This window comes from Acomys minous, assembly GCF_964271855.1.
Source record: "Acomys minous genome assembly, chromosome: 18".
Lineage (NCBI taxonomy): Eukaryota > Metazoa > Chordata > Mammalia > Rodentia > Muridae > Acomys > Acomys minous.
Genome location: NC_140501.1, coordinates 11721985 through 11736148, shown reverse-complemented (window position 1 = coordinate 11736148; position 14164 = coordinate 11721985). Strand labels below are relative to the sequence as shown.

At 40.7% G+C, this 14164-nt stretch overlaps 1 protein-coding gene across 3 annotated transcripts; it reads left to right on the top strand.

The window, feature by feature from the left end:
* The first annotated feature begins 466 nt into the window (after positions 1-466).
* Positions 467-8360, top strand: SLITRK5 (SLIT and NTRK like family member 5). 3 transcript variants are annotated; one of them, XM_084767845.1, is made up of 2 exons: positions 467-1030; positions 4151-8360. In XM_084767845.1, the coding sequence occupies exons 1-2, from the start codon at positions 964-966 to the stop codon at positions 7030-7032; spliced, it is 2949 nt and encodes a 982-aa protein (XP_084623971.1). In that variant the 5' UTR covers positions 467-963; the 3' UTR covers positions 7033-8360. The 3 variants fall into 3 exon arrangements, with proteins under 3 accessions (XP_084623971.1, XP_084623970.1, XP_084623969.1); XM_084767844.1 differs by lacking the exon at positions 467-1030 and adding an exon at positions 1068-1220; XM_084767843.1 differs by lacking the exon at positions 467-1030 and adding an exon at positions 1917-2493.
* Positions 8361-14164: the final 5804 nt, after the last annotated feature.

The window sequence follows — 14164 nt, the reverse complement described above, 5'->3', positions numbered from 1 at the left end:
TTTTTTTTTTTTCCAGCTTTCTAGTTCGTTTAGTGTATTCTCTTTCTCTCTGGAGAACCTCTCCGACATACTTATAAAATGTGACTCTTAAAATGAAAGAAAGAAAAATATAAAAAATAAGCCACTCTTTATGACTACGATGTGCCACTCCCTCCAGGGTCCTTTACTGGAGATACTGGAGGCAGCAACACAGACTCTCTTTTAAAGGGCAGAGGCTTCTGGGCAAACGGATACCCATAAGAGTCATCTGTCTCTGATCACCACCAAGCCTAGCACTTAGTATATTACCAGTCCTCCCTTTCCGAGAAGACGACTGCACACTCCTACGCTCCAATTGCGCACATGGTCCAAGACTCCTCTGTCTCCACGAATGTGACATCTAAGGGGTTCTGGTTGTGCCTCCAGAGCCCAGGGACGCCTTCGCCCTTGGCTGCCATCTACCGGCCACAGGGAGCTTGCTTCGCCCCAGGCCCATCATGTCTGCTGCAGCTTGGCTCGCACCAGCGGCGCGACAATAAACAAGTGCAGCGGACCGGGCCCTGCACCCTCTACCCAGCAGATGTGGCCGCCTTCTCAGCTCCCATGAGAGAAAACGCGACTTTTTCTGAGTTTTTTCAGAGAGTCCAGGCTGCCAGGACATGCCACAGGCATAGAACAACGCTGCTTCTACCCCCTCGAACCCCTCAAAGGATGTCGGAGATAAAGAGTTGCAAATAATGAAGATCATGTGCCGCATCTGGGGAGAGATAGCAAAAACCCGCTGCAAACACCAGGAGCGGTGAAGCCGCCAAGAGGATGCGGGAGCCTTTCAAATACTAATTAGGGGCCGAGACTGCAGGTTCGCCTTGGGCACAGAGGCATCCCGGCTTCGGTGGTCGTGGCACGTTGGGAAGAGGAGAACAGCCGAGGAACCGCCAGAGCAGCCCAGGGGCCAGTACCACCTTCTCTCGCCCCCTCACTACCATGTACAGTGTGCGCTGCAAGAAGAAGGCGGGCGATGCACGCACACCCTCGAGCCTTGCTCCCTCTGGCTCGTCCCGGGGCGTGCGACACTGACTAGGGGGGAATGTGGTGAAGACGCCGACCAAGAGAGCCTAGGGGGGAGGGGAGGGCCGGCCCGCGCGATCCCAGGCCGGAGGCTGCCAGGAGCCCGAGGCGGCTGGAGGGGGCGGCTGCGATCGCTGGGTCGGAGAAAGTTGCCCCCTGTGCAGATGGGAACAGTAAGTACCCACCGGGTCAGGGCGTACAGCGAAGGAGCCCTGAGACCTGGGGATCGCGCGTGGGAGCGATGGTGCGAGGGAGCGTGAGTGAGAGCTGGTGCGAGCGCTCACTGGGGTTGACCAGCACGTTGGTCAGGTGGCGGGGCCAGGCAGCCTGCTCCGCGTCCCCCTCCTCGTTTTCCCCACTTCCCCTCCCCACTGCGCCCTCCCCGCCCTGCCGGCTCTGGCTCCCAGATCCAGCCGCGAGCTGCCTTTCCAGTGAGTCCCTGGCCATCCCCTCCCCCACGCCCCACACCCCACTGCTCGCTCTGGCTACCGCGGAGCCAGGGAGAGCCCTTTGGGGAGACCCGGAACCCGCGGTCGCCACCGCGGCGGCGGCCCGGGGCTAGCGGCGTCCGGGTGCAGCTTTCCTCTAGCAGCCGAGCCCGCACTGCTGGCAGCCTTCTGTGTGTGCCTGTGCTTCAAATATCAGTGCACACCCCAAAGAGGTGTTTTTCTAAAGGGTAGCTATGATGAGTGGGGCCCTGAGAGGTGAGACGGGGTAAGTCCGTGGTTTACTTTGCAAAAGGTTTTTCTGTGTGTGTGTGGAATGGGGAAGTGGCTTTCTTCCTTCTCTTCCCTCCCCTTCTTCCTCCCTTTACCCTTCCTTTGCTTTGGGGCGGGGTGGGGGAGGGGGAACCTCGGGTCCTGGAACTCTGGTTGCCTCTGCCTGAGCGGCGGTTCTAGCATCTGTGCCTGGAGCCACCGGTCCGGCCTGGGTTTGGGCTCCTGCCGGAACGGCTCCATGCTGCTTAATGCAGGGATACACAGGCGGTGATCCAGGCTCTAAATTCTTTGGGAGCGAACAAATACATGCCACCCCCCTTCCCCGCCCTCTATTTTTTGTCTTTCTTTCTATCGCTCTTCTTTTTTAATAAACCTTGAACGTGTGGTGCACCCCGCAAATTTACATCGGTCGTGCTTTTCCCAGTCAGAATGCTATCATTTCAGCTCATTCAACTTTATTTTCTCAAATCGGTCTGCTTTGATGGCTGGGGACAGCGGGGGAGGGGGCGGATGGAGAGGAGCTTTGGAAAAAGCTGTTCGACCCTGGCTAACTAGAACTGAATTAAAGTTGTAAACCTCCAAATCCTGGCTGGACACAATTTGCAATGGACTCTGAGATGAGGAAGGAGGTGAATGGGGGCGGGGAAGCACCGCGAGGGAGGGGGAGGGGATCCAACCCAGCTGAATGGATGTGCACATTTGATCCGCGGAGAACCCAAATTTCAAGGTAAACATTTTGCTTTCATCCCAAGGTGTTTAACGCCAGAGACGCCTGCTGTGATGAGGGGAGGTCTGATGTAATAGTGAGGTTTCTATACTGTGGTTCCGATCGGTCTCCATACGTCTGGGTAGCCAAATGTGAATGATTCGTAGGCACACACACTTGCACATGTGCGTGCGAATGCAGACGCTCTGAACTAGGCGGCTTGGTGCGACTTAGTGATAATGTGCAAGATTTCCAAGATTGAACCTGTGCTTCAGAAACGTCCTGCCTTTACTTCTGGTTTGAGACTCTCATCAGGCTTTGGTAGGGAGGCAGAAACAAGGTGGATCAGAGAAAAGGCATAGGTTCCCAGAACCCCGCATTTGTAGCAACACTCACACATTCATTTGTGTCCAACCTCTAAACCCAAATTAGTAAGTAAAAAGAAGCCTCCCAGTGACAAAAAGAGAAGGGGGGATCGAAGTGCTCTTCTGAGGAGATAACATTGAAATAGTAAAACACTGACCTGTGTGACACTAGCCTCTATTCTGTCTCTTAATCACCCCAGGCTCCTTTTCTACTAGGAAGGAAAAAAAGGGAGGGGGCCATTGACATTTAAATGTAATAAGCAACTTCAAAGATGGAAATGTTGGCAAGGTGGTAGTTGCTTCCAAATCTTGCTCATTCCGAAGGGCTACTTTTGCATGCCATGGCAAACTGTCTTGGGACCCCCCCCCCCCCCAGTAAATAGATCCTTTGCCTGTGTTCAGTGGTTTTCTTTTAGCTGCTTCTGAGCAAGCAGTAGAAATGTCCTCTTTAAACTCACAGTTTTCAGAGATGCTCCGAGATTGCGGATGCCTTTGCTGAGTTCTTTGTAATCCATCGTGCGGAACTATTACAGTGGTTAAAGATGCGGTTTGGTAGTGTCGCTGGCATGATCAATGGTCGCAGGGCGCTCTAGAAGAAGCACTGCTAAGTGTCATGGTGCATACAATTAGGGCTCGGATGTGCTTAATAGCTGTGGTGAAGTCCACCATCAAAGCGAACACTCTCCCTTCCCCCCTCCCCCGCCATTCTCTTTGCTCCCGAGGACAATTGATGATTTAAAAAGCTCCTCTTGATGCCTGATCTTGCATCCTTTCTGCCTCTGAAAAGTATTCCTTACGTTCATACCCCCAGCATTTCTCGTGGTGGTTTAAAATAGCCCAAAGTATTGTGGACCCACGCTTGTCTGTAAAAAATGGGAGACCTTAACAGTAAATTATTATCAGAAGAGATTCTGATAGGAAGCAAGGAGGACTTAGTATAGGTGAGATGGAGAACCCTGTTTTTTTTTTTTAATGATACTTTTTTTTCCTTCCTTAAATTGGAACCGTGAAACTGTACTGCCAGCCATTTTATGTATATTTATGGATTCGTTTTGATGGGGAGAAGGCAGAGAACAGTAACACAGGAATTTAACTGCCTTCATCTTTTAAAGAGTAGAACATTGGTGGCATGATCATTAGGAAATAACATGAGAATTCAAATCGAAATTAATGCTATATATGACCTACTGGATTTCAGAGAAAAACTATAGGAATAAGAGATTTTAAAAAATTAACCCCATATTGTGTGTGTGTCTGTGTGTGTCTTTGTGTGTGTGATATTGTTATTTCCTTGTTTCCTTTCTCCCTTGCAGGAGGTAAAATGCACGTTTGCTGCCCCCCAGTAACTTTGGAACAGGACCTTCACAGAAAAATGCATAGCTGGATGCTGCAGACTCTAGCATTTGCTGTAACATCTCTCCTCCTTTCCTGTGCAGAAACCATCGATTATTATGGGGAAATCTGTGACAATGCATGTCCTTGTGAGGAAAAGGACGGCATTTTAACTGTGAGCTGTGAAAACCGGGGCATCATCAGTCTTTCTGAAATTAGCCCTCCCCGTTTCCCAATCTATCACCTCTTGTTGTCTGGAAACCTTCTGAATCGCCTCTATCCCAATGAGTTTGTCAATTACACTGGGGCTTCAATTTTACACCTAGGTAGCAATGTTATCCAAGACATTGAGACTGGGGCTTTCCATGGGCTGCGGGGTTTGAGGCGTCTACATCTAAACAATAATAAACTGGAACTTCTGCGTGATGACACCTTCCTTGGCTTGGAGAACTTAGAATACCTGCAGGTCGATTACAATTACATCAGTGTCATTGAACCCAATGCTTTTGGGAAACTGCACATGTTGCAGGTGCTTATTCTCAATGACAACCTCTTGTCAGGTTTACCCAACAATCTTTTCCGTTTTGTGCCCTTAACGCACTTGGACCTGCGGGGAAACAGGCTGAAACTTCTGCCCTATGTGGGGCTGTTACAACACATGGATAAAGTTGTGGAATTACAGCTGGAGGAAAACCCCTGGAATTGCTCCTGTGAACTAATTTCTCTCAAGGATTGGTTGGACAGCATCTCCTATTCAGCCCTTGTTGGTGATGTGGTCTGTGAGACCCCCTTCCGTTTACACGGCAGGGACTTGGATGAGGTATCCAAGCAAGAACTTTGTCCAAGGAAACTTATTTCTGACTACGAGATGAGGCCACAGACTCCTTTAAGCACTACGGGGTACCTACATACCACCCCTGCATCTGTAAACTCTGTGGCCACTTCTTCTTCTGCTGTTTACAAACCCCCGTTGAAGCCTCCTAAGGGGACCCGCCAGCCCAACAAACCGAGAGTGCGCCCCACCTCGAGGCAGTCCTCTAAAGACTTGGGCTACAGTAACTATGGCCCCAGCATAGCCTATCAGACCAAATCCCCGGTGCCTTTGGAGTGTCCCACTGCATGTACTTGCAACCTGCAGATCTCTGACCTGGGCCTCAATGTCAACTGCCAAGAGCGCAAGATAGAGAGTATTGCGGAGCTGCAGCCCAAGCCCTACAATCCTAAGAAAATGTACCTAACTGAGAACTACATCACTGTTGTGCGCAGGACAGACTTTCTGGAAGCCACAGGGCTGGACCTCCTGCACCTTGGTAATAACCGCATCTCCATGATCCAGGACCGGGCCTTTGGGGACCTCAGCAACCTCAGACGCCTCTATCTGAATGGCAACAGGATTGAAAGGCTGAGCCCAGAGTTATTCTACGGCCTGCAGAGCCTGCAGTATCTCTTCCTCCAGTACAATCTCATCCATGAGATCCAGTCTGGGACTTTTGACCCAGTCCCAAATCTCCAGCTGCTATTCTTAAATAACAACCAACTGCAGGCCATGCCTTCAGGCGTCTTCTCTGGCCTGACACTTCTCAGGCTAAACTTGAGGAGTAACAGCTTCACCTCCTTGCCAGTGAGCGGAATTTTGGATCAGCTGACATCGCTCATCCAAATTGATCTTCATGACAACCCTTGGGATTGTACCTGTGATGTGGTGGGCATGAAGCTGTGGATTGAGCAGCTCAAAGTGGGAGTGTTAGTGGATGAAGTGATCTGTAAGGAGCCCAAGAAATTCGCAGAGACCTACATGCGCTCCATCAAGTCTGAGCTGCTGTGTCCAGACTATTCTGATGTGGTGGTTTCCACTCCCACGCCCTCATCCATCCACGTACCATCTTGGACCAAGGCAGCTACGCCAGCTGTGAGGCTGAACAGCACTGGGGCCCCAGCAGGCTTAGGTGCTGGCACCGGGGCTTCCTCAGTGCCGTTATCTGTGTTGATCCTCAGCCTGCTACTGGTTTTCATCATGTCTGTCTTCGTAGCAGCAGGCCTCTTCGTGCTGGTCATGAAACGTAGGAAAAAGAACCAGAGCGACCACACCAGCACCAACAACTCCGACGTGAGCTCCTTCAACATGCAGTACAGCGTGTATGGGGGTGGAGGCGGCAGTGGGGGTGGCCATCCGCATGCACACGTGCACCATCGAGGACCTGCCCTGCCCAAGGTGAAGACTCCTGCAGGCCACGTGTATGAATACATCCCTCACCCACTGGGTCACATGTGCAAAAACCCCATCTACCGGTCTCGAGAAGGCAACTCCGTGGAGGATTACAAAGACCTTCATGAGCTCAAGGTCACCTACAGCAGCAACCACCACCTGCAACAACAGCCGCCGCCTCCACAGCAACAGCCCCAGCAGCAGCCCCCTCCGCAGCTGCAGCTGCAGCCTGGGGAGGAGGAGAGGCGGGAAAGCCACCACTTGAGGAGCCCCGCCTACAGCGTCAGCACCATTGAGCCCCGAGAGGACCTACTGTCGCCGGTGCAGGACGCTGATCGCTTTTACAGGGGCATTTTAGAGCCAGACAAACACTGCTCCACTACCCCTGCCGGCAGCAGCCTCCCGGAATACCCTAAGTTCCCATGCAGCCCAGCTGCTTACACTTTCTCCCCAAACTATGACCTGAGACGCCCCCATCAGTATTTGCACCCGGGGGCAGGGGACAGCAGGCTGCGGGAACCGGTGCTCTACAGCCCTCCGGGTGCTGTCTTTGTAGAACCGAACCGGAATGAATACCTGGAGTTAAAAGCAAAACTCAATGTTGAACCGGACTACCTCGAAGTGCTGGAAAAACAGACCACATTTAGTCAGTTTTAAAAATAAGGAAACTCCTTTGGAGCTTTTGCGTTTAAAAAAGAAAAAAAACAAAAAACAAAAACAAAAAGCAAAACAGGCAAGCAGACACACTCGGTGAACACATATGATTTATTGTGTCGTTTCAACATTTAGGGCGAAGTGCCTTGGCACGGGATTTTCAGCTTCGGAGGAAGCTAACGGAAAGGGTGTGCAATTTCTTTTTAATTTTACACGTGGGAAACATTTGTGTAAACTAGGCACATCACTTTCTCTTCTTGTCTGTGGGGAAGAGAAAAGGGCTTTTTGGAGGGCGAGTTACAACCTTAAACAGGTTGTGGTCCCTATGCAGTGCTCTGACGTTCTAAAAAGGATGGGGATGGAAGCGGCTTAGATCCCATTAATCCTTTTCTCCTTTTCTCACACCTTTCTTTTCTTTAGAGCCTTGGCATTGGTTGAGAAATTAGCACACCCCCACTTTCTTAGGAAATTTATTCTCTCTCACTTCTTCCCTCTTCCCTCCCACCTTCCTTCTTAATCCTTTCCTTTGTTTTTAAAGGATGTGTTTGTATGGTTCTGGACATTTGAATTAAACAAACAAACAATCTTGTGATCCAGAAAGGCTCGCTATAGATGTGGACAAATCATTAAAAATTACAGAGCTATATGATCCATAATTGATTAGTCAAAATAACTTATTGATGAAATATACAAATATTTTATTGTAGCACCTATTTTTATATACACATTTAGCATTCCTCTTTCCTTCACTATTTAGCCTATGATTTTCACAGAGGCGTTGTTGCACTGTATTAAGGAGCTGCATTTCCAAAATGAGAGTGATTTCAGAAAGGCCTATTAAATATTTAAACACATGGAGCACTTAATGGCAAAAGTCTTTAAAAGTACATAAAACCCATCCAATGGGACCTGCAATTAAAAATATTAAACAAAAAGTGAAGCTGATTGTATCCCACTGTACAAAAGGGAAAAGATGGGGCAATTAATTAGGTTGTTCCATTGAGAAATGTTTTGGTTATATCAGAGAAGGTTGAAAAGTATTTTTTATTAGTGAACCAAAATGATGTATTGATTTGACTACTATTGTAGCCGATTTTCGATTGTGTAACCAAACCCAGTTGTATTTGTACAGACCCACGTGCACTTGCACCTCCGAAGACCAAATGATGGGCTGTACAAGTCTCTGTACGATGTCTTTATCTCTCTGGGCAGATGCTAATGACAAACAGGATCTCTGTAAGACAGAACTACTATTGTTACAGTCTCATATGTATCCCAGCACATGTAATTTTTTAAATAGTTTCTGAATAAACACTTGATAACTATGTCAACTTTGAGGAATTTAAGTAATGATTCCTTGAGATGGGGAAGCTCCCTTATTAACAATTAAGGAACTAGTAGCTCTTTTCGTCTAGCAAGAATAATTTCCCCTAATTATAAAAATTCCAATGGGTATACACTCATGCATTCACATACATAAAATTTATTCCTTTATTGGTGCAGAAGTATGTTTTTTTAAAAAAAAATGTGTCACTTAAAATGCTTATTAATGAAATATTAATTGTATGTTTCTTCACTGGAGTGTGATTCTAATACACAGATCATGGTAAGTAGTATGTTACATTTTCATTCTTCTTGCAGAGTTTTATATTTTGAAATTCCATGCTATTTATGTGATCAGGTCTTTAATATTTTAACTTGTGTGTGAAATTGTTCATAAAGTTTGAAGACTACCTTATCTGAAGTTGATGGATATCATAAATGTCTGGGATATTTGTGTGTATAAGCTGTCCACCTCTGAAACAGGCTTGTCAGTGAATTTAAATGAGCATTTAATGAAAGGAAATATTTGACTCAATTTGAAGCTCAAAGAGCCAAGGACTTTATTACTACTTCTGTTTCTCTGAGCTGTCTTGCCCAGAATGTAGGCAATATTAAGGGCTGTTTATGAACTTCCTGTTTAAGGAACAATTGCCATGGCGTTCTGCCACAAAGAGGCAGCATTCACCCATGAGTAAATTGACAGTAACTGCTTGAATTCAGATTAAAATGGTAGACACAATTTCCCTGAAGAATTATAAAAAGTGAAATAACTATCCCACCACTTTGACCGAGAGCAGGGAGATATATCTACTCTTTATCCTTGCTCTCCCAATTATTTTTCAAAAGGAGAAAAAGAGTAAACTTAGTAGTGTCATGATATAATCATGAAAATAAACCCTTGTCTCAGATTTTTCATCTACCTCCTCTATTTTAGATACAATGATTAGACCAAAACAAACAAAAAACAGCATTATTCTACATTGGTATTATTGATAGTATTTCTTTATAGACTGTGTTATTTTTTTTTTCAAAGTACTACTTTCAGGTTCACACTATTATTACATTCAAATATGACAGTATATTTTAAGTTAGGAAACTCTGATGCCATTTAGAAACCTTCATGATGAAAAGTGTTATATCTTAAATTAATAATTACTCAACAACAAGGCATATTGCTGAACAACACTATAAATTTCCAAAGAAAATTCAATGACTTATTTTCAATTAACTTTTCAAATCAGCATTAATAATTCCCCTTTTGTCTCTTTCTATAATACAACCTGGGGTTTTTATAATACTATTTTTAAATGAGGAAATTGACAATCATATAATTATTAACAAAGATTACTTTTAAAATCTTTTAAAGTTTCTCAATTAAGAGGTTAAAGTAAATTCATCTAGATATTGATAAGGTTGAAAAAATATTGTTGAGAATCACATTGCAAAGTATGCGTAAAATTATCTTTCTCCTTATATATTTTTCCAACAACACATTACCATGTACAATAGATGCTTAGATGTGTACATTTGCGTATTTGTTTTTGATGTTTTATCTTTCTCTTCGGGAGTTATCAAACCAGGTATGCAGTGATATGTGATTGAGTTGTGGAACACTTCATATTTCTCCATAAAGTGTTTGGAGACCAGCATGTAATGTTGCAGCCATCACATAAAATCTGGATACAAGCTAGGTTTACTCTTTGTGAATATTCTTTTAAATATGTTGCATAATATAATGTAAATATACTTTCTGGTAGATATAAATATAATTTTTATTTTTCTCTGGTTTTGGTGTAAAAACTGCAATTATTTCAGATAAATCTGTTCCATAATTTGCATACTGCTGGAAAAGTCATACACTGAATTATTTATAAATACTTTCATTTAAATATTAGCATCAATATCATATGTGAGACAAAAACTTCATACATGTACAATGAGCTGGTGCTTGTTCTACGTATGTCACTTCTGTTCCCATCTACTCTTTCCTTGACCACAAACAGGCAAAATCAAACTAGGAGATAGAGGAAATATATACATATGTGGAAACAGTGATCTAATGATATTCTTGCTGTTTGATTGTGGTTTTGCAAGTAGCTCAAATTATTACATATCATTTTCCTTAGCCTGTTATTATTTTTCTTATCCTTATGTCTCTCCTCTCTTGTATCTTTATTTTATTTTATTTTTTAGTAGAGAAAAGGGATGAATGAAAATAGTTTAGTTTTGATCAGAAATGCCGAAAACTGGTTATTCTATTTAAATAGCTCAAATAGCTTTCAAAATCACAGAATTCAAATTACTGAAAATACAATGGATCACAAATAGAATTTGAATTGTTTCGAAGTAAAGATATTTGCTGATGTGAAAAACTTGTTTCTTGCAACTATTTTTTAAAGAATAAACTTTAATGTAGTGAAAACAAGCTGGAAACAGTAAAGGAACTCCATTAAATATTGTAATTCAGGCACATTTAATCACTTAACTTTGAAAGGGGAAAATGTTATGAATATGTTAACTAAACTGTTAATCCAATGAACTGCTTAAGTATAGTTTGAGAAAGGCTTGAGGATCTCCAACGTTTTTGCAAATACAAATACATGACAATAACACTAAAGTAGCTGGATAGATAATTATGTGCCTAAAGTAATTTAATATGCAATCTAATATCTTAATTTTATTTATATTCTCTTTAAATAATCCATCTGCCATGATTTAAAGTCATTTCAAATGTCTTCCTCCAACTGTATTACCCATATATATGTCCATGACTATAGGTCACCATGTATGACATGACACTGCAGATGGGATATGAGTCACTAGACATTCAGTTTTCATACACAGTTCCTCTGAAATGTCAAATTAAATGCTTATGTTTTGTTTTAAGAATGTTAGATTGTAAAGGAAGGAAGTTAATGTAATATATATGCTTGAAACAACAAACTAATGCTTCTTTTTTCTTTTGTTTTTATCAGACCATTTGGCTCAAAACTCACTGATCAAATATATCTAATGGTAATTATACTCATATATAACATGAATACGTTTATATACATTTCTAAGAAGACCAACATTTAATTTAAGAATATGGACAGGTATAGGTTATTTCTTATAAAAAGCTGTTGAAGGTCAAGATACAGATATTTAACATGGATATAATACAAATGTTAAGTCATTTAACTTTCTCCATTTATGCTGATGAAAGAAAAACAGAGCAATGTATGCATATGGTAAAATATGTCAGATATAATTCTTTTAATATCAAAATGCTATTTAGTCTATGAAATATTATCATGGAACTATATAATAAATAAATTTCTCTAATAATTTGTAGGTGGGTAATAATCAGTAAACATAAAAATGTATTGTATATTTCTAGTACAAAATATACGTGTGTTTGTTTAAAATTGAGATGTGCTTATAAAAGTGGAAGTTCTGAACATTTTTAATTTAAAATGTTCATAGATAAAACTATGGCTTGCTTATCACTCAACTTAGTGTGCTTTGAACAAGGTATTTGCATTCTGCTTATTGTTCGAAATATTTTTAACATGTCAACTTATTTCATTTCAACTTAGATTTCATTGTAAAAACTTGTTATTAAATACTATTTATAATCATTCATCTATATACAAAAATTAGTGGTTTATAAAATGAATATTTTTAACTTTTGCTTATAAAGCATTTTCACTATTAATGACAATTTCTAGTGTTCTCAACATATATAGTTTTGAAGACTATTTTGTATAGTTCATTGACACCAAACTTGCTGTATGTTTGCAGTGTGGTAACTGATTATTTAAATAAAATGCAAAAGAGAGTATTAATTATTAAATTAATTAAATTAATTTTAGCAAGATTATTTGTCAGAAATCATATTGTTTAATTAGCAAATTTCATCCATTGAAGCATTCATCTTGTTTCATTGTATCTTTGGTGTGTCTTTTTTACTCTCTATAACTAAGGTTAGATAGATATACAGGAACAGTAGCAAGGTTGTTTTTAATTCCAGCAAGGAGAATCATCCTCTGTCCCTACCAATTTATTAACAGAAGAAGTTAGTACAGTTTTCTAAGTAACTAATTAATATCAGTAATAAAAATGCAACATTCTCACTACCTCATGCTGAATAAATCCTAAGTAAGTCAGATAATATGAGAGGATGTGGATTTTAAATTGTCATTTGAGACTTGTCACTCACTGATTATCACCCTGTGTGTGTGGAATCTTTAGCAAGTAAAAAACAAAAAATGTTAATGCATTTAAGTGACACACTTGATTTAATGTATAACCCCCTCTGTGTTTTAACAAATATCTCATTGTACTTTAGTAAATATTAATTAAGTCTGGGAGACCTACAAGGGAACTCAAGAAAGATTTGTTTGGTTTTTTTTTTTTCAATCAGAAAATAACAAATTTGTTTTTCTACACAAATTAGAACTGGATTCACTCACTTTTTTAATTCTTTTTTTTTTTTTTTTGACTCATTTACTCATGTTTGTGGAATATCTTCCGTATAGTCTTAGCCTCTCAAGTTAACATAATATTACATTATCTGCTAAGCTCTAAACATATTTGCATTTTAAACTTGCTTAAATGAAATCTATCCCTGTGATATAACAGAAATGTACCAAAGTCATGAGATTGGAAATCTTGTTCTTTGACTTTGCCCACGGATTTCAATATATATATATATATATATATATATATATATATATATATATATATATATATATATATTAACAGATTTATTGGGATTATAACATAAAGACATCTAAATTAAATATAAGAAAATCAGTTATGTTAAGTCATTGATGCTATGCTAGAAATACATGCTTAAGTGTCAAGGTTTCCTATTAGAATGACTTGGTGTCTCCCAAAGATGAAGCATAAGCTACTTAGATTATTTTATTACATAGTTGGCCTACTGGATTCTCACATTGTCTTCAAAGGAAAACTGCAGCAGTTACTTCGAATTTATTTTAATTTCCATAGAAAATGATCATTACTTGTACTATTTACTTCTTGCAAAATGTTCAAGTTTTGATTACTTTAAAAGAGTACTAAAAGTCAGGTCAATGAGAAACAACAAAATAAACAAAAAATATCAGTTTTTTATAAGACTGTCTTTGAGCATTAAAGAGTTTATTAGGCAAATTTGATTCATTATAATTAAATTGCAACTTTAAAAATAGGATTCAGATTGACAATAATGATGTTAATCCATTTGAATAAAATACCAGTACAGGAAATACTTATTTTTACTAAGTAATAGCTACTAAATGACTTTGAATTGGTTGTATACCTACCAAAATAACAAATAATGTGATGGAACTGACAAACTCTTCATGTATTCATGATTTATTTAAGTTTTTTTATAATTTAAAATTAGCATATTATTTAAAAATACATAAAATTTACCTTTATTATTTTTAGCCAAAATATTTCATTTTATAAATTTCTGTGGATGTGATAATTTTTACTATCAACTTAGATCATATGACTGGAACTTCTCTATTCTTGAATGTGAAATACATTATGACAGAAATAATTATATTTACACTTATTCATACTTATGTTACACTACACTATCATCAGTGGTTAAAGGTGAAGTTATGATGTTAAGAATTAATGTCATTAAAAATAATAGAGTAGTTATGAAAAGCTAAAATAAATGAAGATTTTAATTTTTTTTCTCCTGGTACATGTTAGCTGTTAATCCTAATTTAGTGACAAAATAATTATCAATTTTCTTAGAATGGTACCTCTACCTGTGGCATGCTCACATTGCTGGATGAAGTCATCTTTCATT

Bases quoted from the DNA above. Each gene is read 5' to 3' on its own strand.
- SLITRK5 (XM_084767843.1), top strand. From the start codon at position 2,400: ATGGGGGCGGGGAAGCACCGCGAGGGAGGGGGAGGGGATCCAACCCAG. The intron at 2,494-4,150 runs GTAAACATTTTG...TCTCCCTTGCAG, and splicing joins CGGAGAACCCAAATTTCAAG to GAGGTAAAATGCACGTTTGC.